Below are 22,038 nucleotides of genomic sequence, written 5' to 3'. Positions count from 1 at the left end.
TGAGGGTGCAATGGGGATGGACTGTACCAGAACCCTTGGATACCAAGTTAAATCTGCTAATCTTAAGTGGCTAGGTCACGCATTTACACTCATGCGGATTGGTTAAAGTATTGCTTTATTATCTTTGTCCAGTCAGCTTTTGCATAATGTGATAAGTTAAGACTGCGTGCTAATGAATATGCATAGAATAGCAGAGGTTTGATTAGTGATTAAGCAAAGTGCATGTATGCGAATGAAGATATGAAAGGGGAGTCACGAATGGGAGCCATTAGCAATAATGCATCATAGAGCTACTTACTAGCTACGTTATCATAGTTATGCTAGTGTGTGATGAATTTGGCTTCATGAGATTTTTACATTGTACATAGACCTGTACCAATGATAACACCCCTTTCATCTTTTGTTACTCCTTGCCAATATGTTGATGACTTTGCTATTATAGTTTACATTTGCTTTGCATAATTCTTTATGTACATGGTAACAATGAATTTTAGTCATACATTTCTTGCATTTTTTTTTTTGTACGATTAAGCTCTTTCTGTGCACTTCTTTTACCTCTTTTGTTTTGCTGCCTCACCCTTGACTTTCAACTGATACATTCACTCACAGGAGGTACCCCTGACAGTTATTACTTTGGGGCCTCCTCCTGTAGAGTTTTATTAAGGTGTTCTCTATGTACCACGTGAAGACAAATAAATCTGTGTACTCTTAAAGGCCAACTGCAATGAAATTTTTATTTGACTTGTGATCGGCGAGTCCTACATTTAATTGTAATGAGGCTTTATTCTTCTTGGGAAAATGATTTCATTGTTTCAAGAGTGACGTCTGACAGCATGCAGTGAAAAGCTGGAGGCTGAAACGTGACTTTGAGGTCCTAGGTTTGTTACAGCGGTGCAGTTTTTACAATTTCTGCCACAATTGCCATTTTGAAATGCCGTGTGCCCTTGGGGGGAATAAACGCACATGGCATGAAAGAACATGCATGTTGTGTGCATTTAAGAAGTGCAGAAAAGAAATTAATTCTTGTTGGTGGTTGGCATTTGCAGAGATGTAAATTTATTACACCTGCATTCACACTGCTTGCAATACACAAATGTATTGTGTACGCACTCTGTGAAGTTTCTGCAAGCAGCAGAAAGCTGCTAAAATGCCACAGCTACAGTGCCCAAGGATCCGATTGTGCCTCTTTGTACTAATTTCTGCCTTTTAGTAATGGCTACCATTTTTCCAGTTTTGGTTCAAAAAATGGCAATTTTTACAAACAATTCCTGGAACACTCACCTCAGTTGTGAATAGTACTCTCTTTGGATGTATTACATATGCTAGAAAACACTGCTTTTATGGAGCGAAAAATTTTGCTGAAGTAGGCCTTTTTTATTTATTTATTTATTATTTATTTATTAGTACCTCAAAGGCCCACGAGAGGCATTACATGAGGGGTGGGCTTACATCAAGTTATATTTTCAATGAATGATTTGAAGCGCGCGTTGTCGAGATGAGTCACAGCTTCGGCAGGCAAACAGTTCCAATCTTTTGCTGTTAAAACAAAAAATGACTTGAGATGAGATGATGTAGATGCATGAGGGGGTTGGACGGCTTGTTGATGGTAGATCAGGGCTGAGTGGCGATGCGCAGGGGTGATAACGGCATTCCGCAGGGGTGAGTGATAAAATTTGTGGAAAAAACAGAGCCTGGTGGTTTTACGGCGGGATTCTAAGTTTGCAAGGTTAGCTTTGTCTTTTAGTGATGAAACACTTGTGTGATATGAATAGTCTGAAAAGGCAAATCTTACCTCTCTGTTTTGGATGGATTCGAGTGTTTTTGTAAGGTTAGATTGGTGTGGGTCCCAGATCGAGCAAGCATATTCTAGTTTGGGGCGGACTAAGGTTAAATAAGCGGACAGTTTTACGTGAGTGGGAGCAAGTCGTAGTGTTCGCCTAAGATAACCTAGAACACGGTTAGCTTCATTAGTGATGTTATTTATATGAGATGTCCAGGTAAGATCTTGAGCAAATAAAATGCCCAGGTATTTACATGTAGTTGCATGCAATATTTTGTCACCACATAAAGTATAGTTTTCGGTGTGATATTGACACATGCCGTTCATAGACGACGAAGATTTGAACCGGCGATTCGGAGAAGACGACGAAGCGAAACGGTGCTCCGCTTTCGTGCTGCCCTGACTGGCTGTTGGTGTTCTTCGGTGCCAGAGTGCCAGAGCGCCTTCTGTGTAACGTTACGTTACAAATCTGGTGGAGGAATTGCCAGGTATCGATCCAGTCCTGCATAATCAACCTGTCAATACGGAGCTCACCCCTGTACATCAACGCCTCGGCCGCCGCCTACGTGGAGAGCCCCCTGAATTCGGACCCCTTCCGGCCGCTACCAGGACGACGCATCCTCAGATGGCCGTAGAACCTACTGCAATGACATCTGAGAGCAGGCTTCCCACCCACATCCTGTGTCATCAGCCGCGAACACCCCCCTCCTTTCATGGCGACGTGTTCGAGGACGCCGAGGACTGGCTTGAGAACTACGAGCTAGTTGCTCGTTACAACGGGTGGACTGATGAGCGCAAGCTCCACAACGTGTACTTCGCTCTTGAAGAGTCTGCATGGACATGGTTTGAAAACCATGAGGCTGCCTTCCCATCCTGGGCAGCCTTCTGTCGTGATTTCAAAGCTACCTTTCCTAGCGCCGACCGCCGGGAGCGAGCAGAAGCTGCGCTACACTCGCGCAATCAGCGCCAGAACGAGAGTGTGCGTATGTTCTTTGAGGACATGACACGCCTTTTCAAGCGTGCAGACCCACAAATGCCTGAAGATAAGAAACTGCGTCACCTGATGCAGGGCGTTAAACAAGAACTTTTCGCGGGACTGGTGCGCAGTCCACCGCGCACTGTGGCGGAGTTTCTCAGCGGGGCAGCGACCATGGAGACAACGCTGCAACACCGAGCCTGTCAGTACAACCGTGACGTGAACATCATTGGGTCCGGCGCACCTCCTGTGCATATCGGCAGCGACATGGACGCACTACGAAATCTCATCCGTTCTGTCGTGCGGGAGGAACTGCAAGCGCTCCGGATGCCTTGCAACACAACAGCTTTTCCTTCACTGGCTGAAGTCGTCCGGGACGAGGTGCGTATGGCAGCTCAGCAAGTTGCTGACTTTCCCCAGCAGCGCGTTCCCCACCAGACAATCGACGCGAGGCCCACCTACGCGTCCGTCTTACGTAGGGCTCCCCCGCCGGACCATAGTATCAACGCCGCAGCTCCGGCAATGGAGCCGCAGGGTCCTCGCATGGAGGGCCTCGCATGGAGCCGCATGGGGCCTCACTACTCCCCTCCGCCAATCTACCAACCACCCCATAAAAGTCAAGTATGGCGGCCCCGGGACCGTCGGCCCCTGTGCTATCATTGCGGGGGAAGCCAGTCACCTTTACCGGGCGTGCCCGTACCGCCGCGTCAACATGCGGGGTTTCGCCTCGGAGGAACTCCACCCTCGGAATGACGAACGGCCTACTGAGATTGCAAGCGACCTTGCAGCGCGACAGTATCCCGTCACGTCCGGTTACCAAGAGCGTCGGTCTACGTCCCCGACGAGCTACCGTTCGACAAGTCCCCACTCTTCCCGACGCCGCTCCTCTCCCAGCCCTAGCCGGGAAAACTAATACCAGCGGCCTTCGGAGGCAGGGTCGCTGATGTCGGGAAATGTGAAGATCCTCCGTCATCGTCAGGCCGACCCGACGAGATTTCGCTTGTGTCAGGTAGCGACAGCATCCGGCATACTACCTCCGATTTATGTGTAATGATTGATGGAGTGGATGTCACCGCGTTACTCGACACTGGTGCCGATTATTCAGTAATGAGCCGTGGTCTCGCCCGAGAATTGAAGAAAGTTTTGACACATTGGTCCGGCCCGAAAATTCGCACGGTGGGAAGCCACTTGATCGAACCTGCAGGCAAGTGCACAGCGCGGGTCGGCATCCGTGGTTTTGTGTATGTCGGAGAATTTATCTTACTTCCTGAGTGTTCGAAAGACTTGATTCTTGGTCTAGACTTCCTGCAGACCAACGGCGCTGTCATTGACCTGAAAGAAGCGCGTGTTTCCTTTTCGACGAAACGAGCCGTGGCGCGCATTGAAAACGAAGATCCGTGTCTGAACGTTTTGCGTATAGTCGACGATGACGTGAGGGTTCCGGCACGTTCTAGTGTGTTGGTCCTTGTAAAGCATGACTTATTCCACGATTACGAGGGCATCGCGGATGGGCACCTTCCGCTACTACTCGAGAAGGAATTAGCCATTGCTCGAGGACTCGTACAACTCCAGAACAGTTGTGCTACTGTCCTCCTGACAAATTTTGCTAAGGAGATGCGGCATCTCGCCAAGGACACGGCTGTTGCCGTCCTTCACGATGTTACTGCCTTGCCTCATTTATGCACCACCGGAGCGAACCCTAAAGAAGAGGCCGCACCTTGTCATGCTCTGCAGACCGTTAAAATTAACCCCGACTTGAGGCCCGATCAGAGGAATCTTCTCTCGGCTCTTCTGAGCGATTTCGCAGACTGCTTCGCCACAGGCTCTAAGGTCGGTCGTACTCCTGTCGCCAAGCACCGCATCATCACCGATGAGACCACGTTACCGGTATGCCAGCGCCCGTACCGGGTTTCTCCTAAGGAACGTGACGCCATTAAAATGCAAGTGGATGAAATGCTTGCGGACGACGTGATCCAGCCTTCGACTAACCCATGGGCATCGCCAGTGGTCCTTGTCAAAAAGAAAGATGGCACCTTGAGATTCTGTGTCGATTACCGAAAGTTAAATAACGTGACTAAAAAGGACGTCTATCCGCTGCCCAGGATTGATGATGCCCTCTACCGACTACGCGACGCCAGGTACTTCTCCTCATTAGACCTCAAAAGCGGATACTGGCAAATCGAGGTGGATCAGAGAGACCGAGAGAAGACTGCATTTGTGACGCCCGACGGCCTGTACGAGTTTAAGGTGCTTCCGTTCGGTCTTTGCTCTGCACCGGCCACGTTCCAACGTATGATGGACACGGTTTCATCAGGTCTAAAGTGGCAGTCGTGCTTGGTGTACTTAGATGATGTCGTTATTTTCTCGCATACTTTCGAGCAACACTTGGACCGGTTGCGCATCGTGCTTCAAGCACTCAAAGGCGCGCAACTAACGATCAAGCCTGATAAATGCCACTTTGCTTTCAAGGAACTACGCTTTCTCGGCCATGTTGTCAGTGCACAGGGCGTTCTCCCTGATCCCGAGAAGACTACCGCAGTGTCAAATTTTCCACGCCCCACCGACAAAAAGGCACTTCGACGATTTCTAGGTCTTTGTTCATACTACCGACGCTTCATCCAAGATTTTTCTAAGATAACTGAACCACTGACAGCACTAACCAGAGAAGGCATACCCTTCCTGTGGGGAGGCGATCAAGAACAAGCCTTCCAGGAGCTTAGAAGCCGCCTACACAGACCCCCAATACTCGCCCATTTCGATGAAGACGCCGCAACCGACGTACATACTGATGCCAGCAACGTTGGCCTCGGCGCGATACTCATTCAGTGGCAAGGTGGAATAGAACGGGTTATCGCCTACGCGAGCCGAACACTCTCACGATCAGGGGCGAACTTTTCGACACACGGAGAAGGAGTGCCTTGCGGTAATCTGGGCCATCAGCAAGTTTCGACCATATGTGTATGGACGACCCTTCCGTATTGTCAGCGACCATCATTCCTTGTGCTGGCTGGCAAGCCTTAAAGACCCGTCTGGACGCTTAGCTCGTTGGAGCCTCCGTCTTCAAGAGTATGACGTCACTGTTGTGTATAAGTCGGGACATAAACACCAAGATGCGGATTGCTTGTTACGCGCGCCATTGGACTCCACTGCAGTGGAAAACGCCGACGATTTTCCCTTTATTGGGGCCATTACCCAATCCCATATGGCTGACCTTCAATGCAAGGACCCGGAGCTGGCGCCACTCATCGATTATCTGGAAGGACACGGTGGTAGAGTACCGCTTGTTTTTCGTCGTGGCTTGCAGTCATACGCTTTACGAAGTGGAGTTCTCTACAAGCGCAATTTTGAAAGATCCAAAGAGACATTTCTACTCGTAGTGCGTACGCACCTACGGCCTGACATCTTAAGCGCTTGTCACGATGAACCGTCCTCCGGCCACTTGGGAGTTAGTCGTACGCTTGCAAGAATTTGGGAGAAATACTATTGGCCGAAATTATTACCTTCAGTGCGATCTTACGTAAAAACCTGCCGTGATTGTCAACGCCGAAAGACTCCACCCGTGAAACCAGCTGGATTTCTTCAGCCGATCGCTCCACCGAAAACTCCTTTCCAACAAGTGGGGATGGATCTTCTTGGTCCTTTCCCGAAGTCAAGTAACGGAAAGCGTTGGATTGTTGTCGCGACAGACTACTTGACCCGATATGCTGAGACCGCGTCGCTCACAAATGGAGCTGCCACCGAAGTCGCAGAGTTTTTTGTCCACGACATCGTGTTGCGTCATGGCGCTCCAGCTGTTATCATTACCGATCGCGGGGCAGCTTTTACGGCCCGCTTGACTAAGGCTGTACTGAACCTTACACACACTAGCCATAGACGGGCCACGGCATACCACCCGCAAACTAATGGCTTGGTGGAACGGCTAAATAGAACTCTGGCCGACATGCTGTCTATGTACGTGGATATAGAGCATAAGACCTGGGATCAAATCCTCCCATATGCCACGTTCGCATATAATACGGCACTTCAGGAGACGACGCGGCTCACACCCTTCGAGCTTGTCTTCGGCCGTCGAGTGACCACTCCACTGGATACAATGCTGCCCGTATACACCGACGACGAAGATGAGCTTGACCTGGACATCGCTAGTTTTACCCAGCGTGCGGAAGAAGCACGGCAGCTGGCAAGGCAGCGCATATACCTACAACAGCAACTAGACGCTGACCGTTACAACAAGGGACGGCGCTTCGCTGCCTACGAGCCTGGAGACTATGTCTGGATTTGGACGCCCGTTCGTCATCGTGGGCTGTCTGAAAAATTGCTGCGCCGGTACTTCGGCCCATATCGTGTCCTCCGCCGCCTCAGCGACGTTACTTACGAAGTTGAATCCGCGACCCAAGATCCCTCAAGCCGCAGACGACGCAAGTTAACTGATGTTGTACACGTCGTCCCGATGAAACCCTACCACGATCGCCCCGCTGACTATTCTTGAGACTGATGGTGCCCCGTTTTGTGTTGTGGTATCCCACACCAACCTAGCATAACATCTGTCAGCTCATCGCATCAAGCAGCATTTGCAGCATCGAGGCGATGCTGCCAAGAAGGGGGGCAATGACACATGCCATTCATAGACGACGAAGATTTGAACCGGCGATTCGGAGAAGACGACGAAGCGAAACGGTGCTCCGCTTTCGTGCTGCCCTGACTGGCTGTTGGTGTTCTTCGGTGCCAGAGTGCCAGAGCACCTTCTGTGTAACGTTACGTTACAATATTGTCACGCACTTCCCGCGGTCCTTATTGAAGGAAGATGAGGTTTGGCGGGATAAGCAGAAGAGGAGGAAGCTGGTTCTGCCCCGCTCTTGTGTGCTATTCTCTAGCGCAGCCTAAGATCTGTCTAAATAAACGTCGTAACAAGTGTGGTGGAGGTGCGGGGTAAAGATCACCACGGAACCTCTCCTACTTCGCCGGAGCAGAAGAATTGCTGGGCTACCCCCCTACGGACGGAGATGGCGCAAGCAGATGTTTCAACGCCGCCCATGCCAGCAGCACAACCGACCATCCCACAGCCTTATCGGGAACCCCGACACTTTTATGGCAAGCCTGGGGAAGACGTGGATGACTGGCTCACCAACTACAATCGGGTGAGCAAATACAACCGCTGGGATGCGAATACCAAGCTGGCGAATGCGGTATTCTTTCTTGAAGAAACTGCACTAACATGGTTTGACAATCATGAAGCATCCCTTACCACCTGGGATCGCTTCATGGAAGAAATGAGAGCGGGATTCGGCGATGCCGATGCTCGAAAAAAGAGCGCAGAACAGACTCTGGCTCAGCGAGTGCAAGTACCGGGGGAGGCCTGCACAACTTATATAGAAGAAGTCCTCAAGCTATGCAGAATAGTTTATGATTGAATGACAGAAGAAGACAAAGTGGGCCACCTCCTCAAAGGAATAGCGCAAGATGTGTACAACTTTCTCATCTGCAAGGAGGATTTGAATACCGCCGCTGATGTAACACGACACTGCCGCACGTTTGAATCTTTGAAGCGACGCCGTATCATTCCGAAGTTTGGTCGGCTGCCTAATGTGACAACTGTCGCTAGTGTGGATGTGTCTGAAACGACAAGCCTGGCAGATACAATTCGCCAGATCATCCGCGAAGAGCTTCGGAGGCATCAAGATATTGGGGGCCACGTCAGACCCGTCTACAGGAGCACCTCTTCGTCAGACAGCCCATCTTCTACCTGTTATGCTCCCTCTGTTACATCTCCTTCGGACACCCGACGCTCTGCTGCTCATCGCCCGAACATCCAGCCTCTCAACATCAACGCCTACAACAACGAGCACTCTCGTCCTCCTCGTCGACCACATCCAGAGCATGAAACGTTTAATACAAGCGACGATGAGCCTTATTCATCGAATGAACGTGAGCCGCCAGTGTGTTATGCCTGTGGAATGATCGGCCACATTTCCCGCTTTTGCCGCAACCGTCGTCCGTACCAGCAGTATCGCCGACAGTGGGTGAGCTCCCGTACAAGGCTTCCTGCTGACAATGATGATTCATATAGAAGAACACCTGGCCGGAATGAGTATAGATCAACAGCTAGCCGACAAGAACGCAGAATGGTGCTGAACTGAAATGAATCACCGGCCTCTGACCGTAGCCTGACACCACCATCTCGGCGCCTACGACAATCCCTTCTCCCCGACGACGGTCGCCACCTCCGGGAAACTAGTGAGTGCGGCCGGTGGAGGTGAGGTCGCAAAAGATTCTAGCTTACCCATGCCTCTGCCCATTTCGATGTTAAAAAACCGAATTGAAGTGCTTGTGGACGGTGTACGTGCTATGGCGTTGTTGGACACAGGTGCAACTATTTCTATTATAAGTCTCGCTTTTAAAAACTGCCTTGGTCGTAAAATTATGTTTGCTTGGGATAGTGCGACAACATTATGTGGTGTTGGTGGCAAACCGCTTAACCCACTTGGAGTCTGTTCCGTGAATCTTGTTATCGCCGGCCACACATTCCGAACTGAATTCGCAGTACTTACTCGATCAACGCATGACGTAATTCTTGGACTCGATTTTCTGGAGCAATGTGGGGCCACTCTCGACTTTCGCAATGGAGACATTTCTGTGAGCACTCGAATTGAATCTGCTTTGCGTGAAAATTCGCGGACCCATCCTAGCACGCTTTCGGTTTCGGAAGACATAGTCGTTCCTGCAATGTCAGCAGAGTTTATACGAGTTGTTAGTTCCAGCTGCGCCAGTGATGCGTTCGACGCTGTGGTTGAACCACTCACCCTCAACTGCGCGAAGAAAAGTATTCTGATTCCCCGCTGCATCATCTCAGTCATGAATGGACATTCTTCTTTGTGGACAACTAACTGCTCTAACGAACCTGTTGTATTACCACGTGGTCTAAAACTTGCCAACTTTGACGAAGACACTTTTAAATCAGTGGCCGTGCGCAGCACAGACAATTCCCAGCCTACCGCATGCTCAGAAGAAGATGAGACAAAATTTCTTGCCATGATTAACAAATCCCTGCCAACAAGTGACCGTCACAGTTTAGTGGAAGTTCTGGCGAAACATGCTGCAGCTTTCGATTTCTCTCGGGACTCGCCACCACGGATTCCCATTTCCCGTACTCAGCACCGAATCAATACAGGAACTGCTGATCCAATCCGCCAGAAGCCTTATCGTGTATCCCCATCAGAGCGCTAAACAATCGAAGAACAAGTTCGTGACATGCTGCATAAGGGCATCATTCAGGAATCGTCTAGTCCTTGGGCTGCCCCTGTGATTCTAGTCAAAGATAGATGGCACATAGCGATTTTGTGTTGATTATCGACGTCTGAATACTGTTACCAAGAAGGACGTGTATCCCCTGCCACGTATTGATGACGCCATTGATTGCTTACATTCCGCCTCCTATTTTTCCTCAGTTGACCTGTGATCAGGCTATTGGCAGATCCCCATGCACCCGGAAGATAAAGAAAAGACGGCATTCATCACCCCAGACGGGCTGTATGAATTCAATGTGATGCCGTTTGGATTATGTAACGCTCCAGCCACGTTCGAAAGATTCATGGACACAGTTTTGCGTGGGCTGAAGTGGCACATTTGTATGTGTTATTTGGACGATGTAGTGATATTCGGGAAAACTTTTCATGAACACAACAGTCGATTAGAGGTTGTCTTGGAGTGTATTGAGAAAGCTGGTCTGGTACTCAATTCCAAGAAATGTTGTTTTGGAGAACGCCAGACTGTGGTACTTGGACATCTCATAGACAAGGATGGAATCAGGCCTGATCCGAAAAAGATCGAAGCTGTCACTTGTTTTAAACCGCCGAAATCGTTAAAACAGCTCAGGAGTTTTTTGGGGCTTTGCTCCTATTTTCGGCGTTTTGTTCCGAAGTTTGCTGATCTAGCATATCCCCTTACTTGTCTTCTGCAAAAAGATGTGCCTTTCAAGTGGACTGCCGATTGTGACTCCGCCTTTCGTCAGTTAAAGTTTATTTTGACATCAGGACCAGTACTACGCCACTTCTGTCCATCAGCTCCAACAGAACTTCACACTGGCGTCAGCGCAGTTGAAATTGGTGCTGTGCTCATACAGCGCCACAATGGCGATGAACATGTCGTTGCGTATGCAAGCCGTTCTTTGAGCAAGGCTGAGCGTAATTACACAGTAACTGAACAGGGATGCTTAGCTGTTGTATTCGGTGCGCAACGGTTTAGGTCATATCTTTATGGATGTGCATTTAAAATTGTGACGGACCATCATTCCTTATGTTGGCTTGTAAACCTTCGTGACCCCTGTGGACGCCTTGCGCGGTGGGCTTTGCGCCTTCAAGAATTCAGTTTTACTGTGTCTTTTAAGAGTGGTCGTAAGCACGGTGATGCTGACTGCTTGTCACGGTTGCCACTTGAAACTACTGATTGCGACAATGAGGTCTTGGATGAATATATAGCTGCTATCTCTACAAGTTTCCCTGACGTTGGTGAATTCAAGATTGTGCAGCGGCACGACAACGAGTTGGCGCCGCTTTTTGAGGCAGCAAGTTCCCGGAACCCTACGACCTCATTCTGCATTCGTGACGGTGTACTATACAGGAAGAACTACTCGTCAGTAGGTGCGCGGCTTCTTCTGGTAGTTCCTACAAGTTTTAGGTGTCAGGTTCTTCGGGTAATGCACGACGATGCCACAGCTGGACACTTGGGTTTCGCAAGGACATTGCACAGGACTAAGGAGCGTTTTTATTGGCCGAAGATGCGTCAAACTACTCAACGTTATGTGGCCAGCTGCCTCCAGTGCCAGCGTTTCAAGCACCCAACCTGCTCACCGCCGGGTCATCTTCAGCCTATAACGCCACCACGAACCCCATTCGAACAGGCGGGAATTGATCTTCTAGGACCGTTTCCCCGTTCCTCCAACGGAAACCGCTGGGTCATAGTGTGCGTAGACTACCTTACGCGGTACTGTGAAACTTCTGCTATACCGTCAGCCACTGCTTCTGATGTCTCGGCGTTCCTCCTACGGTCCATCATTCTTCGACATGGGCCTCCTCGTGTGTTAATAAGCGATCGTGGCCGACAGCTTACGGCAGAAGTTGTAAAAGATTTTCTTCGCCTCTGCTCATCCCATTTTCGCCATTCAACTCCTTACCACCCACAAACGAACGGCCTTACCGAACGCACCAATCGGATGCTTAGCAATGTGCTCGCAATGTATGTCGACTCCCGCCACAAAAACTGGGATGAAGTCCTTCCGTTTATAACATACGCATTTAACACTGCTAAGCACGAAACGACAGGCTACAGTCCGTTATTTCTTCTCTATGCACGACCTCCACGAATCACTTTGGACACGTTTCTGCCTTTCTCACTCCCTGCTGAAACTTCACTAGCGCATACTCTCTCTTTGGCTGAGGAAGCTCGTCGACTCGCTAGACTTTGCACTCTAGCCTCCCAGGAACGCTACAAGCAACGCTACGACAAGCATCATCAAGATGTTAATTATGTCCCTGGTGACTTGGTGTGGCTTTGGACGCCGTTGCGTAAGTGCGGCTTGTGCCAGAAACTGTTGCACCACTATACTGGCCCGCATGAAGCCCTTCTATCAACGGGACGAACCTTGACTCACCCGGCGGGCATCGTCTGCGAAGGGGGCAGTGTCACGCACTTCCCGCGGTCCTTATTGAAGGAAGATGAGGTTTGGCGGGATAAGCAGAAGAGGAGGAAGCTGTTTCTGCCCCGCTCTTGTGTGCTATTCTTTAGCGCAGCCTAAGATCTGTCTAAATAAATGTCGTAACAATATGATGCACGATGATGAAATGAGACTAGAGTGGTTTTGTTTACGTTTAGTTTCATTAACCAATTAGTGCACCATGTTTCAACAAGTTTCAAATCACACTGAAGTTTAAATGAGTCCATGCTGTTTGTTATTTTTCTGTAAATGACGCAGTCGTCGGCGAACAAACGAAGGGTAGAAGACAGGTTATTAGGAAGATCATTAATGTATATTAAAAATAGTAAGGGTCCTAAAACAGTACCTTGCAGTACGCCAGAAGTGACTTGGGACAAGGAAGATGTGCGGTTATTGGCCCATACGAACTGTTGGCGATTAGTCAAAAAACTTTGCAGCCATTCAAGCACTAGTGGGTTTAAGTTTAGTCGTGAAAGCTTATAGAGTAGTCATCGGTGGGTAACTTTGTCAAAAGCCTTTTCAACATCTAAAAACAGCGCATCCACTGGTGTGCTAGTGTCCAAGCTAGAGCTGATGTCGTTAGTGAATAATGCTAGTTGGGTAGAGCGAGATAGGTTTTTTAAAAATCCGTGCTGACTGGGATGGAAGAAGTTGACAGACTGCAGGAATTTCATTATGTGTGAGTGAATTACATGCTTTATTAGCTTGGAGGGAACACTGGTTAAAGAAATAGGGCGGTAATTTTAAGGGGACGATGGTGAGCCTTTTTTTATGCGCTGGAATAATTTTTCTCACTTTCCAGTCATGAGGTATGGCATTGTGTTCGAGTGATTGCTGGAAAATGTGGGAAAGATTGATGGCGACAGTATCTTTAGTATTGTGAAGTACTTTAGCATTGATGGTATCGACTCCGGCTGAGGATGACAGTTTTAGAGATTCGATTAGCAATTTTATTCCGTTAGGCTCGAATTGTATGTCTGGCATAGGTGGGTAATCAAAATGTGGATAGTGAGGCATGCAGTCATCGGGTTCATTAGTAAAGTTGGTAGAAAAGACATGATTTAATGATTCGCTCACAAGATTTTGTGATATGGGTGAACCTTGGTCGTCACACAGTGATAATGAGTTGAGTGGCTTAGGACTTACCGCTTTCCAAAACTGTCTAGGGTTATGTGAAGCATTGACGGTAAAGTGGTTGCGTAAAATGTTTTTTTAGCGTTAGCGGCATGATAAGTAAAACTTTTTTCCGCATAATGGTACTGTTGCCAACGTAAGAACTGTTGGTGCGTTTTGCATAACGGAAGAGCCTTTTCTTTTTATTCAGCAGTCTTTTTAATGTTTGGTTGAACCATGGGCATGACGATCGCATAAGAACTGTTTTTGTAGGAATGTATAGGTGGATAAGTTCCTCCATTTTGTGTTTGAACAATGACCAGTTCGTTTCAATAGTGCGATACGAGAAATTAGCAAGGAAAGAATGATTAAATTTCGTTAGTTTGCTGTTTATGGTATCGAAGTCGCCTTTATCATAGAGAATTAATGTTTTCGTTACTTTTTGAGTGTGCGGTGTCAGGGTATAATAAGTGCTGTGAATTACAGAGTGGTCTCTGAGGCTTTATAGATACGTGAGGGGTGAAACATTACCACGCCACTGTGATTAGATCATTGGTGATCGAAAAACTGCAAGTTCAGATTTCCCACCACTAGCGCTGTGACGAACTTGCTGCGCCATCTGGTTTCTACTTTGGACAATGTATTTTTGTTTTGGATATGGTTTGTATTTTTACCGCATGGCGGCTATTTTTCAAACGCCAGTGAAGTTGAGGTTGCGGCGGAACATTCCCAACATGGCATGAACCCTGGCAATAGTGCTCGCTCACACACAAAAAAAAATTTTTGAGGCAATTTTGTTGCCCCTAGAGCAGAGTTGTTGGATGCTATCAGCGGCAGTGGCTCGGAAGACTACATTGCATCGTTGGGTTTTGATTCCAATGTCCAAACTCCGCAACTATAGTCCAGAACGTTGCCGGCTGCTTGGGCGTACGTTTTAGTTTTTATCTCTTATTTGTTAATCCTTGGAGCTCATTCACACTATGCAAGTTTGTCATGACTGAAATCCTTCTCATCTGTAGTGCCTTTGTTGTCTCACACATATTCATTACTACTCTGTCATAAGCTACCGACCCTGCCGGGGTGGTGCAGTGGTTACGGCGCTCGACTACTGTTCCCAAGGACGCGGGATCAAATCCCGGCCTCGGCGGCCGCTTTTCGATGGAGGCAAAAAGCAAGGCGCCCGTGTGCTGTGCGATGTCAGTGCATGTTAAAGAACCCCAGGTGGTCGAAATTTCTGGAGTCCTCCACTACGGCGTCTCTCATAGCCTGAGTTGCTTTGCGACATTTAACCCCACGAACCAACCAAACCAACCATCATAAGCTACCGTAATATATGAGAGATCATGTGACATAGATATAAAGTGCCACTTTATGCAGGAACATACTTGCTTGGCCTAGGAGTAGCATGTCTGACTCAGTATCCAAGATTCCTAGAGGGCTTGATTCCCATCTCAAAGGAGCTACCAACTTAACCAAGTAAATTGTTCTTGTGACGTCATCCATTGCGCCACCCAATCAGTGTCAGACCATGTCACCTACCATTTACCACCTGCCTGAAGTGTGCCTGTGATTTTTTGCTCACAACACCAACGCCGGATTTTCTGGAGAACGGAGCCTTTAGCGATATACTGTGTTAGAACTTTTAAACTAAAGGGCTGCTGACTAGCCCATCCCTTGATAGCGCTGATTTGTTTTCACTTGCCTGGGACAGCACGCTGCCCTTTAAAAACCTGGGTACTTTTTACTGGGACACCTGGTGTGCAGTATCTGATACAAGAAGCCAGTTTTTAGACAGCCGGATTCCTTTGGCATATTGACCTTTCTTTAATGAGTAATTTGCTACGGATGCCAACTTATGTGATCTGCTCTTCTTTTCTCTTTTTTTCTTCTGCACCTGCTGCTACTGCTTTTTCTGGCAGCTGAAACTGTCAGTCATTGAGTTGGACCCCGAGGTAGTGACCATCGCCAGGCGGTGGTACCTCCCTGAACATTGTCCCATGGACATCTTTGTGGAAGACGGCATCAAGACCTTCGAAAGGCTCTTCAACGAAGGTGTGACTTACACACTTACTTCTTGGATACAATGTGGCACCATACTTTATGTGTAATGCGTGCATGTGAATCTTTCACTCACATCTTTAAATGCGATATTGAGCCCTAAAACTGAAGTTCAGTCTGCTGTTTTAAGCATTTCTCCATTTGCCTTATCTTTTTTAGTGGTATGGCATGGCTTTGGTTGTGTGCATTGTATAAAAATTGTAGGCTCTCACTACAACTGCCCGCTTTTATTCTAATGGACCACATGGCTGGCAGAGTCTAAGCAGACACACGGTATAATTTTATTAAAATTTTTTTTTTCTGTGCACCATGCTAACACGTGTTTTACGTGAGTGCAGTGATGCGATTGGTACGACAACTGTGCACAAGTGCACCAAAAGGCCTGCTACATTGTGACAAATGAGTAATTTGCACCAATCCTGTGCCAAAAGATCATACTTTCACGAAAACAAAATTCTCGTACGCTGCATGTAATCCTGCGTCAGTGCTGGGTGGCATTAGCAGAAAAGCTATTTTTTTCTGACTCTCCTTCAGTTAGTTTTTAGTGTATTGGTGTATATTATGGGCGGGCCTTGTGCTGGCCAAGCTTGTCGTCAGCCGGCTTGATGATCAGAGACGTGAAACAGGTCTGCTGCACACAGGCTTTTACTCTGGTCATTCTATGGTGGGGGACATGCCAGAAATGCAGATTTTTTTTATTTATTTATTCATACTGTCAGCATGAGCTAGGACAGGAGTTGCAGGATATGGACAATAACAATATTGCATACATGAAGAAAAACGAAATGATAAAACTATGCAATTCATTGGTACTTGCATGCACAAAACACACCACTTTACTAGAAGTCCGTACATCCTTAATTATTATAAAACAAGAAGCAAATCATAATTCGATAAATACATGGGATAACTACTCATGATTACCCGAATAACTTACACAGCACATCAGGAAATCGTCATACTATTAACAAGTACTTCGTCAAAGCATTTTCAAACGCTGTGAGTTCGGTAAGAATGACAATATTGTTTGGCAGCTTGTTCCACTCGTCTATTGACTGAACTAAAAATAAAAAAATATTTGAAGCAGTTGGTTCTGTAGATTATAAGTGTAATGCATTTCACATGCTTTGTTTATGAGTAAAAATATCTGGTGTGATATGTTTTTTAATATGCACGTGATAGTACCCAGTTAAGATTTGAAAAAAGAAAACCAGCCTATTGTATCTTATTCTTTGATATGAAATAACAAGTCCAGCTTTTTTTCTGAGTTCTGTAACAGACTGTGTTCTAATGTAGGCGTTATAAATAAATCTAAGCGCATGGTTCTGAACCCGCTTACCTTTCTGTATATTTTTTTTAGTATAGGGTAGCCAGATATGACTTGCATATGTGAAAAGCGGCTTCACAGTCATTTTACTTCACAGCTTTACTTCTGGCGTAGCACCACATAGTTTCTTCCTCAATGTAAATAGCTTAAAGTTCGCCTTATTGCAAGCATGGTCAACGTGTGCAGACCAGTTCAGGTCACTAGTGATGTAAATACCGAGAGACTTGTATTATTTTGTTTCCTGTAAATGAATAGTGTCAAATTTGTAATGAAACACAAGTGGAGTCTTCTTTCGTGTCACCCGCATAAAAACTGTTTTTTTCTACTTGATCCAAATGTTCATTAAGTCTAACCTGGTTGTCGGAACATGTTATTTTAGCATAGATAATTGTGTCATCTGCATAATGCCACATCGCATGGCACCAGTGTTAAATTTACTGCCCTCGCTTGGCCTAAGTGGGGTAATGGCTCGTTACCGCTGCGTCCACTGTAGACGTTGGCTTTGAGGTTCACTTCATTATCCTATAAGGATAGACGCTTAAGCTCTGTGTGGCACATGGGCGTTTAATGCGAGGAATCCATCTTGAAGGGACACTGAGGGTTACTCTATCCAGTTAATGACTCAAAAAAAAAAATTTAATTACGACTCTTTGGGGCTATGTTGACATTTGTTCAGCAGAGGGCACATTTATGGCCGAGAAAATTTGATTTAAAGATCATGTCAGTTTATTCAAACACATGACACTCTTATCAAAAAGGACGAGTGTGTTATCACTGATATTTGAAGGCAATGCCAGTGTTGTGTAGCTTCTGTAGTTCACATATAAAAAAAACAGTGTTGATGCATGCATTTTTCTTCCAAAAGCAGCCAGTGGTGGTGGCAATAGCTGCATTTCGTTCTTTGGTTGGAGCGGTCTCTTTCCTACTAAAACAGGCTGCCGCATCGGTACAGGCCAACTTCTGTTTGCCCTCAGTGTTCCGTATAGAGGCACAGAGAGACGTAGGATAGGATCTCTTCGTCAAGGGCTGTCACAAAAATATGCACACACAGCAGCCTTGCGTAGACGCTGCTTGAGGTGTGACAGGTATGGCCTTGCTTCAGCGAGTAACCTGCCTTTTTTTTTTTGGCATCATTGACCAAAGCGATCCTCTGGATTTGCATCAACCCTGTTAATTTTTTGCTCACATCGAGCTTTCCCTTCTGCATATTGATGTTCTCCAGCGCACATTCACCAGGACGTAACATTTTGCATCATATCTTTGCCTCACGTGTGCCAACAACGCAGGTGCTACGCTGAAATCAAAACTTTCAAGGACATGACTTGAGGGGGTGCGGTGGGCGCCGCGTTCAGTCTGGTTGTTATGAGATTGTGTTAGATCTACCTGAAGGATAACATTAGAAAAATACAGCTTTAGCATAGTGTGGTCTGTGTTTGGCTACAGTGAATTGCTTCCACTGGGAGCTGTTTGTTCACACGCAGGTGGCCCCAAGGAGCGCATGCCTGCCGCAATGCAGGTACAGCTGGGTTCCTGCAGATTACACTGCAAAAATTCTCTAATAGCTCAATTCCTTTTGTCTTTCACATGTCCATTGTTGTTGTTCTTATTTTAAAACGGAGTTGTTAGGAATGGTAGAAAAAGGCGTGCGGGGAAATGTCGGTTTTCACTAAGTCCCACTCATGAAAGATAAAAAAAAAAGAAAACGATGGAACTTATACAATAAAAAATATGGTAATTTTCTGCACCAGAAGGCACTTTTGGCTGTTTCAAAATCTACTCCACAGTGGCTTTGGCTAATCATATACTAAAAAAACATGTAGCCGTGCCTGCTTTCATTCATTACCAGGATTGCATAATTCATGATTTGTCATGCACTCGCTACCAGGGCCAAGTCTTGCATGTGACGTAAGTTCTAGTCATGTGCTTTGAACCTAGTGCAGGTTTGTACAGCATGGTCAATTCTAGACTTCTACACTAATTAGTTTAACATGTTCACTGCAGCAGTGATTTTCAGACTTGTGCAAATCTTGTTCAATGTGGCCCACCAGTGTGCCTCACCCTTACATTTTCGTGGCCAGTTGGCAGCTTCTAAACTGCTGGCAGATAGTTATAGCGATATTGCATGTGTATTTTCTTGGGCCCTTTTAATTTTTTGACCTATTGAGGGTTTCACTGTGTGCCCCAGCATCTGTGGCCAATGCGGCTTGATTACAGGGTGAGACCTATTGGTCACCCATAGTGCATTAAACACGTCAAAGCCATTCTAGTGCTATCTGCCATTTAAGTTCTGTTTAATTTCTGGATTTACAACATGCCATGAAGCTTGAAGCAAGGATGAAATACATTTTAATATGGCTTGATCTCAGACTGGTCGAAGCACCTCTTGTTGAATGCAACTGACTGAACACTTAGCTTGCCTTGTCTGTATTCTGTAAATTGCCGTTCGCAGCATCAAGCATTTGGCTGTGCTAGTAGGCAAACTCGCCACGAGTTTTCAACTTCGAAATTTATCTGTGAGTGCTTTTTTGTTTATTTGTCTCCCACAAAGTGATGCACTTAAATTTACTCCATTACTTCATCAGTTCATGCACTGCAGTGTTTCAAAAAAGGCAAGAAAACGTATGCCTAAAGCAGTTTCAACAGCTTATGCGGTCCATTATGAATCATAATATGGTATGTCTTTTTTTTTTTATCTGTCTTAAAGGTCCACGGAAACGGCCCCCAAGAAACCACTGATAAACGTGTTCAGTGTGTAGAACACATCCTTTTGAGCATTAACGCAAAGTATAACTCCTTGGAACAAAGCCAGCGATTTATTATTAATTTTTAAAAACTACGTTTTTTGAAATTCGCGGGCAGAGGGAATGTCTCTTGGCGGTGTCGCATGGAACTATTTCCTAATCCCGTGACGTCACGGGTCGGTTGACTGGCAAGGCTTGCTAGAAGCTGCCATTCGCTGCGGTCACTGCAACCATGACGTCACGAACACACTTCCAGTAGCTGCGAAAGTCGTCTGCTCGTGCGCTGCTCGAACTCTGTGCGGGCTGTTACAGCTCGCCGCCCTTATCGGTTAGGTGGCCATTGCCCATTAAGTGCAACAACCGAAGCGACGCAGGGATCGGTAGAACGAAGCTGCATTTACAAATATCTTATTTATATAACGTGGTTTCAGGAGTATCGGAGTGTCGTCCGACGAGGCGTCAACAGCACGGTCAAGCACCGCACGATGGCAGCACCTCCTTGACCGCCGTAAACATCGCCGCTGTGGCCCCTCCTCCCGCATACCGTTCGCGAACCACACGGCGGATCATTAGCACCGATGTCCGAAATAAAGCGTGCTAAAATTTGTTGGCGTCTGGAATATTGAGCCGAATATCAAGTATGAAGTCCTCGTGAGGATTGCTTACCAGCAGCAAATTGCTGGTAAGAGCGATAGCCGTGATACAAGCTAGTTTCTGCTCAAGCCAGCTGCCGCTGGTGCATTTCGGCTGATCCGATCTGCTCGTACTAGCTCTGCGATTAATGCGTCGGCAGAGTTAATCCTATAATTTTACTATGGCAGGATAGGAATCACTATAAGGCAGTTTCATAAGTAGACGATTTAAGACAGCGTTGATCATGTTCCAAAGCGTCGACCGCCGCGGCTTCAGAGTGAAACAATAGGCCTAGCGACGACTAGGGACGGTCACGCACAGCGCCGGCGTTCGCCGCGCTCGCACGTTCCACCCCCGCGGTAATTGTGTAACGTACATATCTCAGCCTGCTCGCGGCATCCCGTGCTGCAAGCGTTGCAAACTCGTGTACTTTCATAGCTAAGGCCGCGTATTTTTTGGCGTTCTGCTCAGCAACAAGCCGTTCAAACGATACTGTAGGCACGACAAGGCTTCAGTACGCAGTCGCTGCGCTGTCGGCCGTAATCGAAGACGTCGGGCGGCACCATAAATCTATACATCGATCTTTAAACGTGATACAGTGGGCAAATGAATAACTTTGTGAAGCAGACCCGCTCGTACGTTTCGCGCACTCGGGCGCCGACGAGTAGCTTCCGTCAACAGACGCTGTCATAACCTCGGTTAACGATGCAAACCGAGGTCGTCAAGCTCGGTTTGCGGTGACCGCGGTTAGTGGTGCAACCATGGTTTGGTCCGCCGTGTAACATAGGATAACCACGGGTTCGTGGTTACACTAACCGTCGCTGCGCGAACTGGCGAACTCCTCAGGCGTGTGCAAGCGAGGACGGGTTTGGCGGAGTGCGCCAGCGAGCGAGCGCGCTGCAACCGGAAGTTCGTCGAAGTGACGTATGTCTGGGCGGAGCTTTGAACTTGCTTGTATTCTTAGTTTTTTTATGGCTCCCTTCGGCGTACGAATTGAGAGGGAAAATTGGAAGGGTCATTTTTAATCGCCGATATCTCTGGTGTTGCAGAAGCTAGATCGAAAATTTTTGCGGGAGAATGATGGGTGGTTCAATAACTATCAGTGTTATGGCGTTGTTTACCCTTCTTGGTGACCCCTTTCTGGGGACCTTTAATGTTGCCTTAAGGCTAAAAGCACAGTAACTATTTGATAAGGACTAGAGCTGTCATGACCGCAAGTTTGGTGAGATTGGTTCAGTATTGGCACATTAATAGCATCACCTTCACATTTAACTGTTATTAAAAGGGAGGAGCATGGTGTGCTCACTTTGGGTTTTATTGCATTGTTAACTCTGAGAATAGTTATGCTATTCAGACATCTCACTTAAGTTATGGCTGTGTTTTTGTGGTTCATATGCAGGCAAAAAATATGACCTTATCTTCCTTGATGTGGACAGTAAGGATTTGACAGAGGGGCTCACCTGTCCACCCACGGAGTTCCTCACGGACCAGAAGTTGAGAGAGGTGGCAGCTGTCACCGAGTACACAGGCATGTTTCATATTCATTCGGGCTTTCATTAGTCACTGCTTTGAGAAACAAAAGCTTCACTTGCAGCTAGCCTTTGCACTGTTCCACATTTTACGTTTGTTATTATTGGGGGCATGGCAAAATTTTGACATGAAATATAAATTTCTTTAGACCACAGTATTAGCACTTTCTTG

At 47.1% G+C, this 22,038-nt stretch overlaps 1 protein-coding gene across 1 annotated transcript in view; it reads left to right on the top strand.

Annotated features, from left to right (window-relative positions):
• The window catches only part of LOC146202572 (eEF1A lysine and N-terminal methyltransferase-like), an 81,166-nt gene that overhangs the window by 40,070 nt on the left and 19,058 nt on the right, over positions 1-22,038 (top strand). The window contains exons 11-12 of the mRNA XM_084588231.1: positions 15,498-15,630; positions 21,737-21,865. Of these exons, the coding sequence (XP_084444357.1) occupies positions 15,498-15,630; positions 21,737-21,865 (262 nt within the window). The remainder of the gene's footprint in view (positions 1-15,497; positions 15,631-21,736; positions 21,866-22,038) is intronic.

Source organism: Amblyomma maculatum, chromosome 1 (genome assembly GCF_055883805.1).
Source record: "Amblyomma maculatum isolate TAMU_Amacu chromosome 1, ASM5588380v1, whole genome shotgun sequence".
NCBI lineage: Eukaryota > Metazoa > Arthropoda > Arachnida > Ixodida > Ixodidae > Amblyomma > Amblyomma maculatum.
The sequence above is the reverse complement of the archived record's forward strand: the minus strand, read 5'-3'. Positions and strand labels throughout refer to the sequence as shown.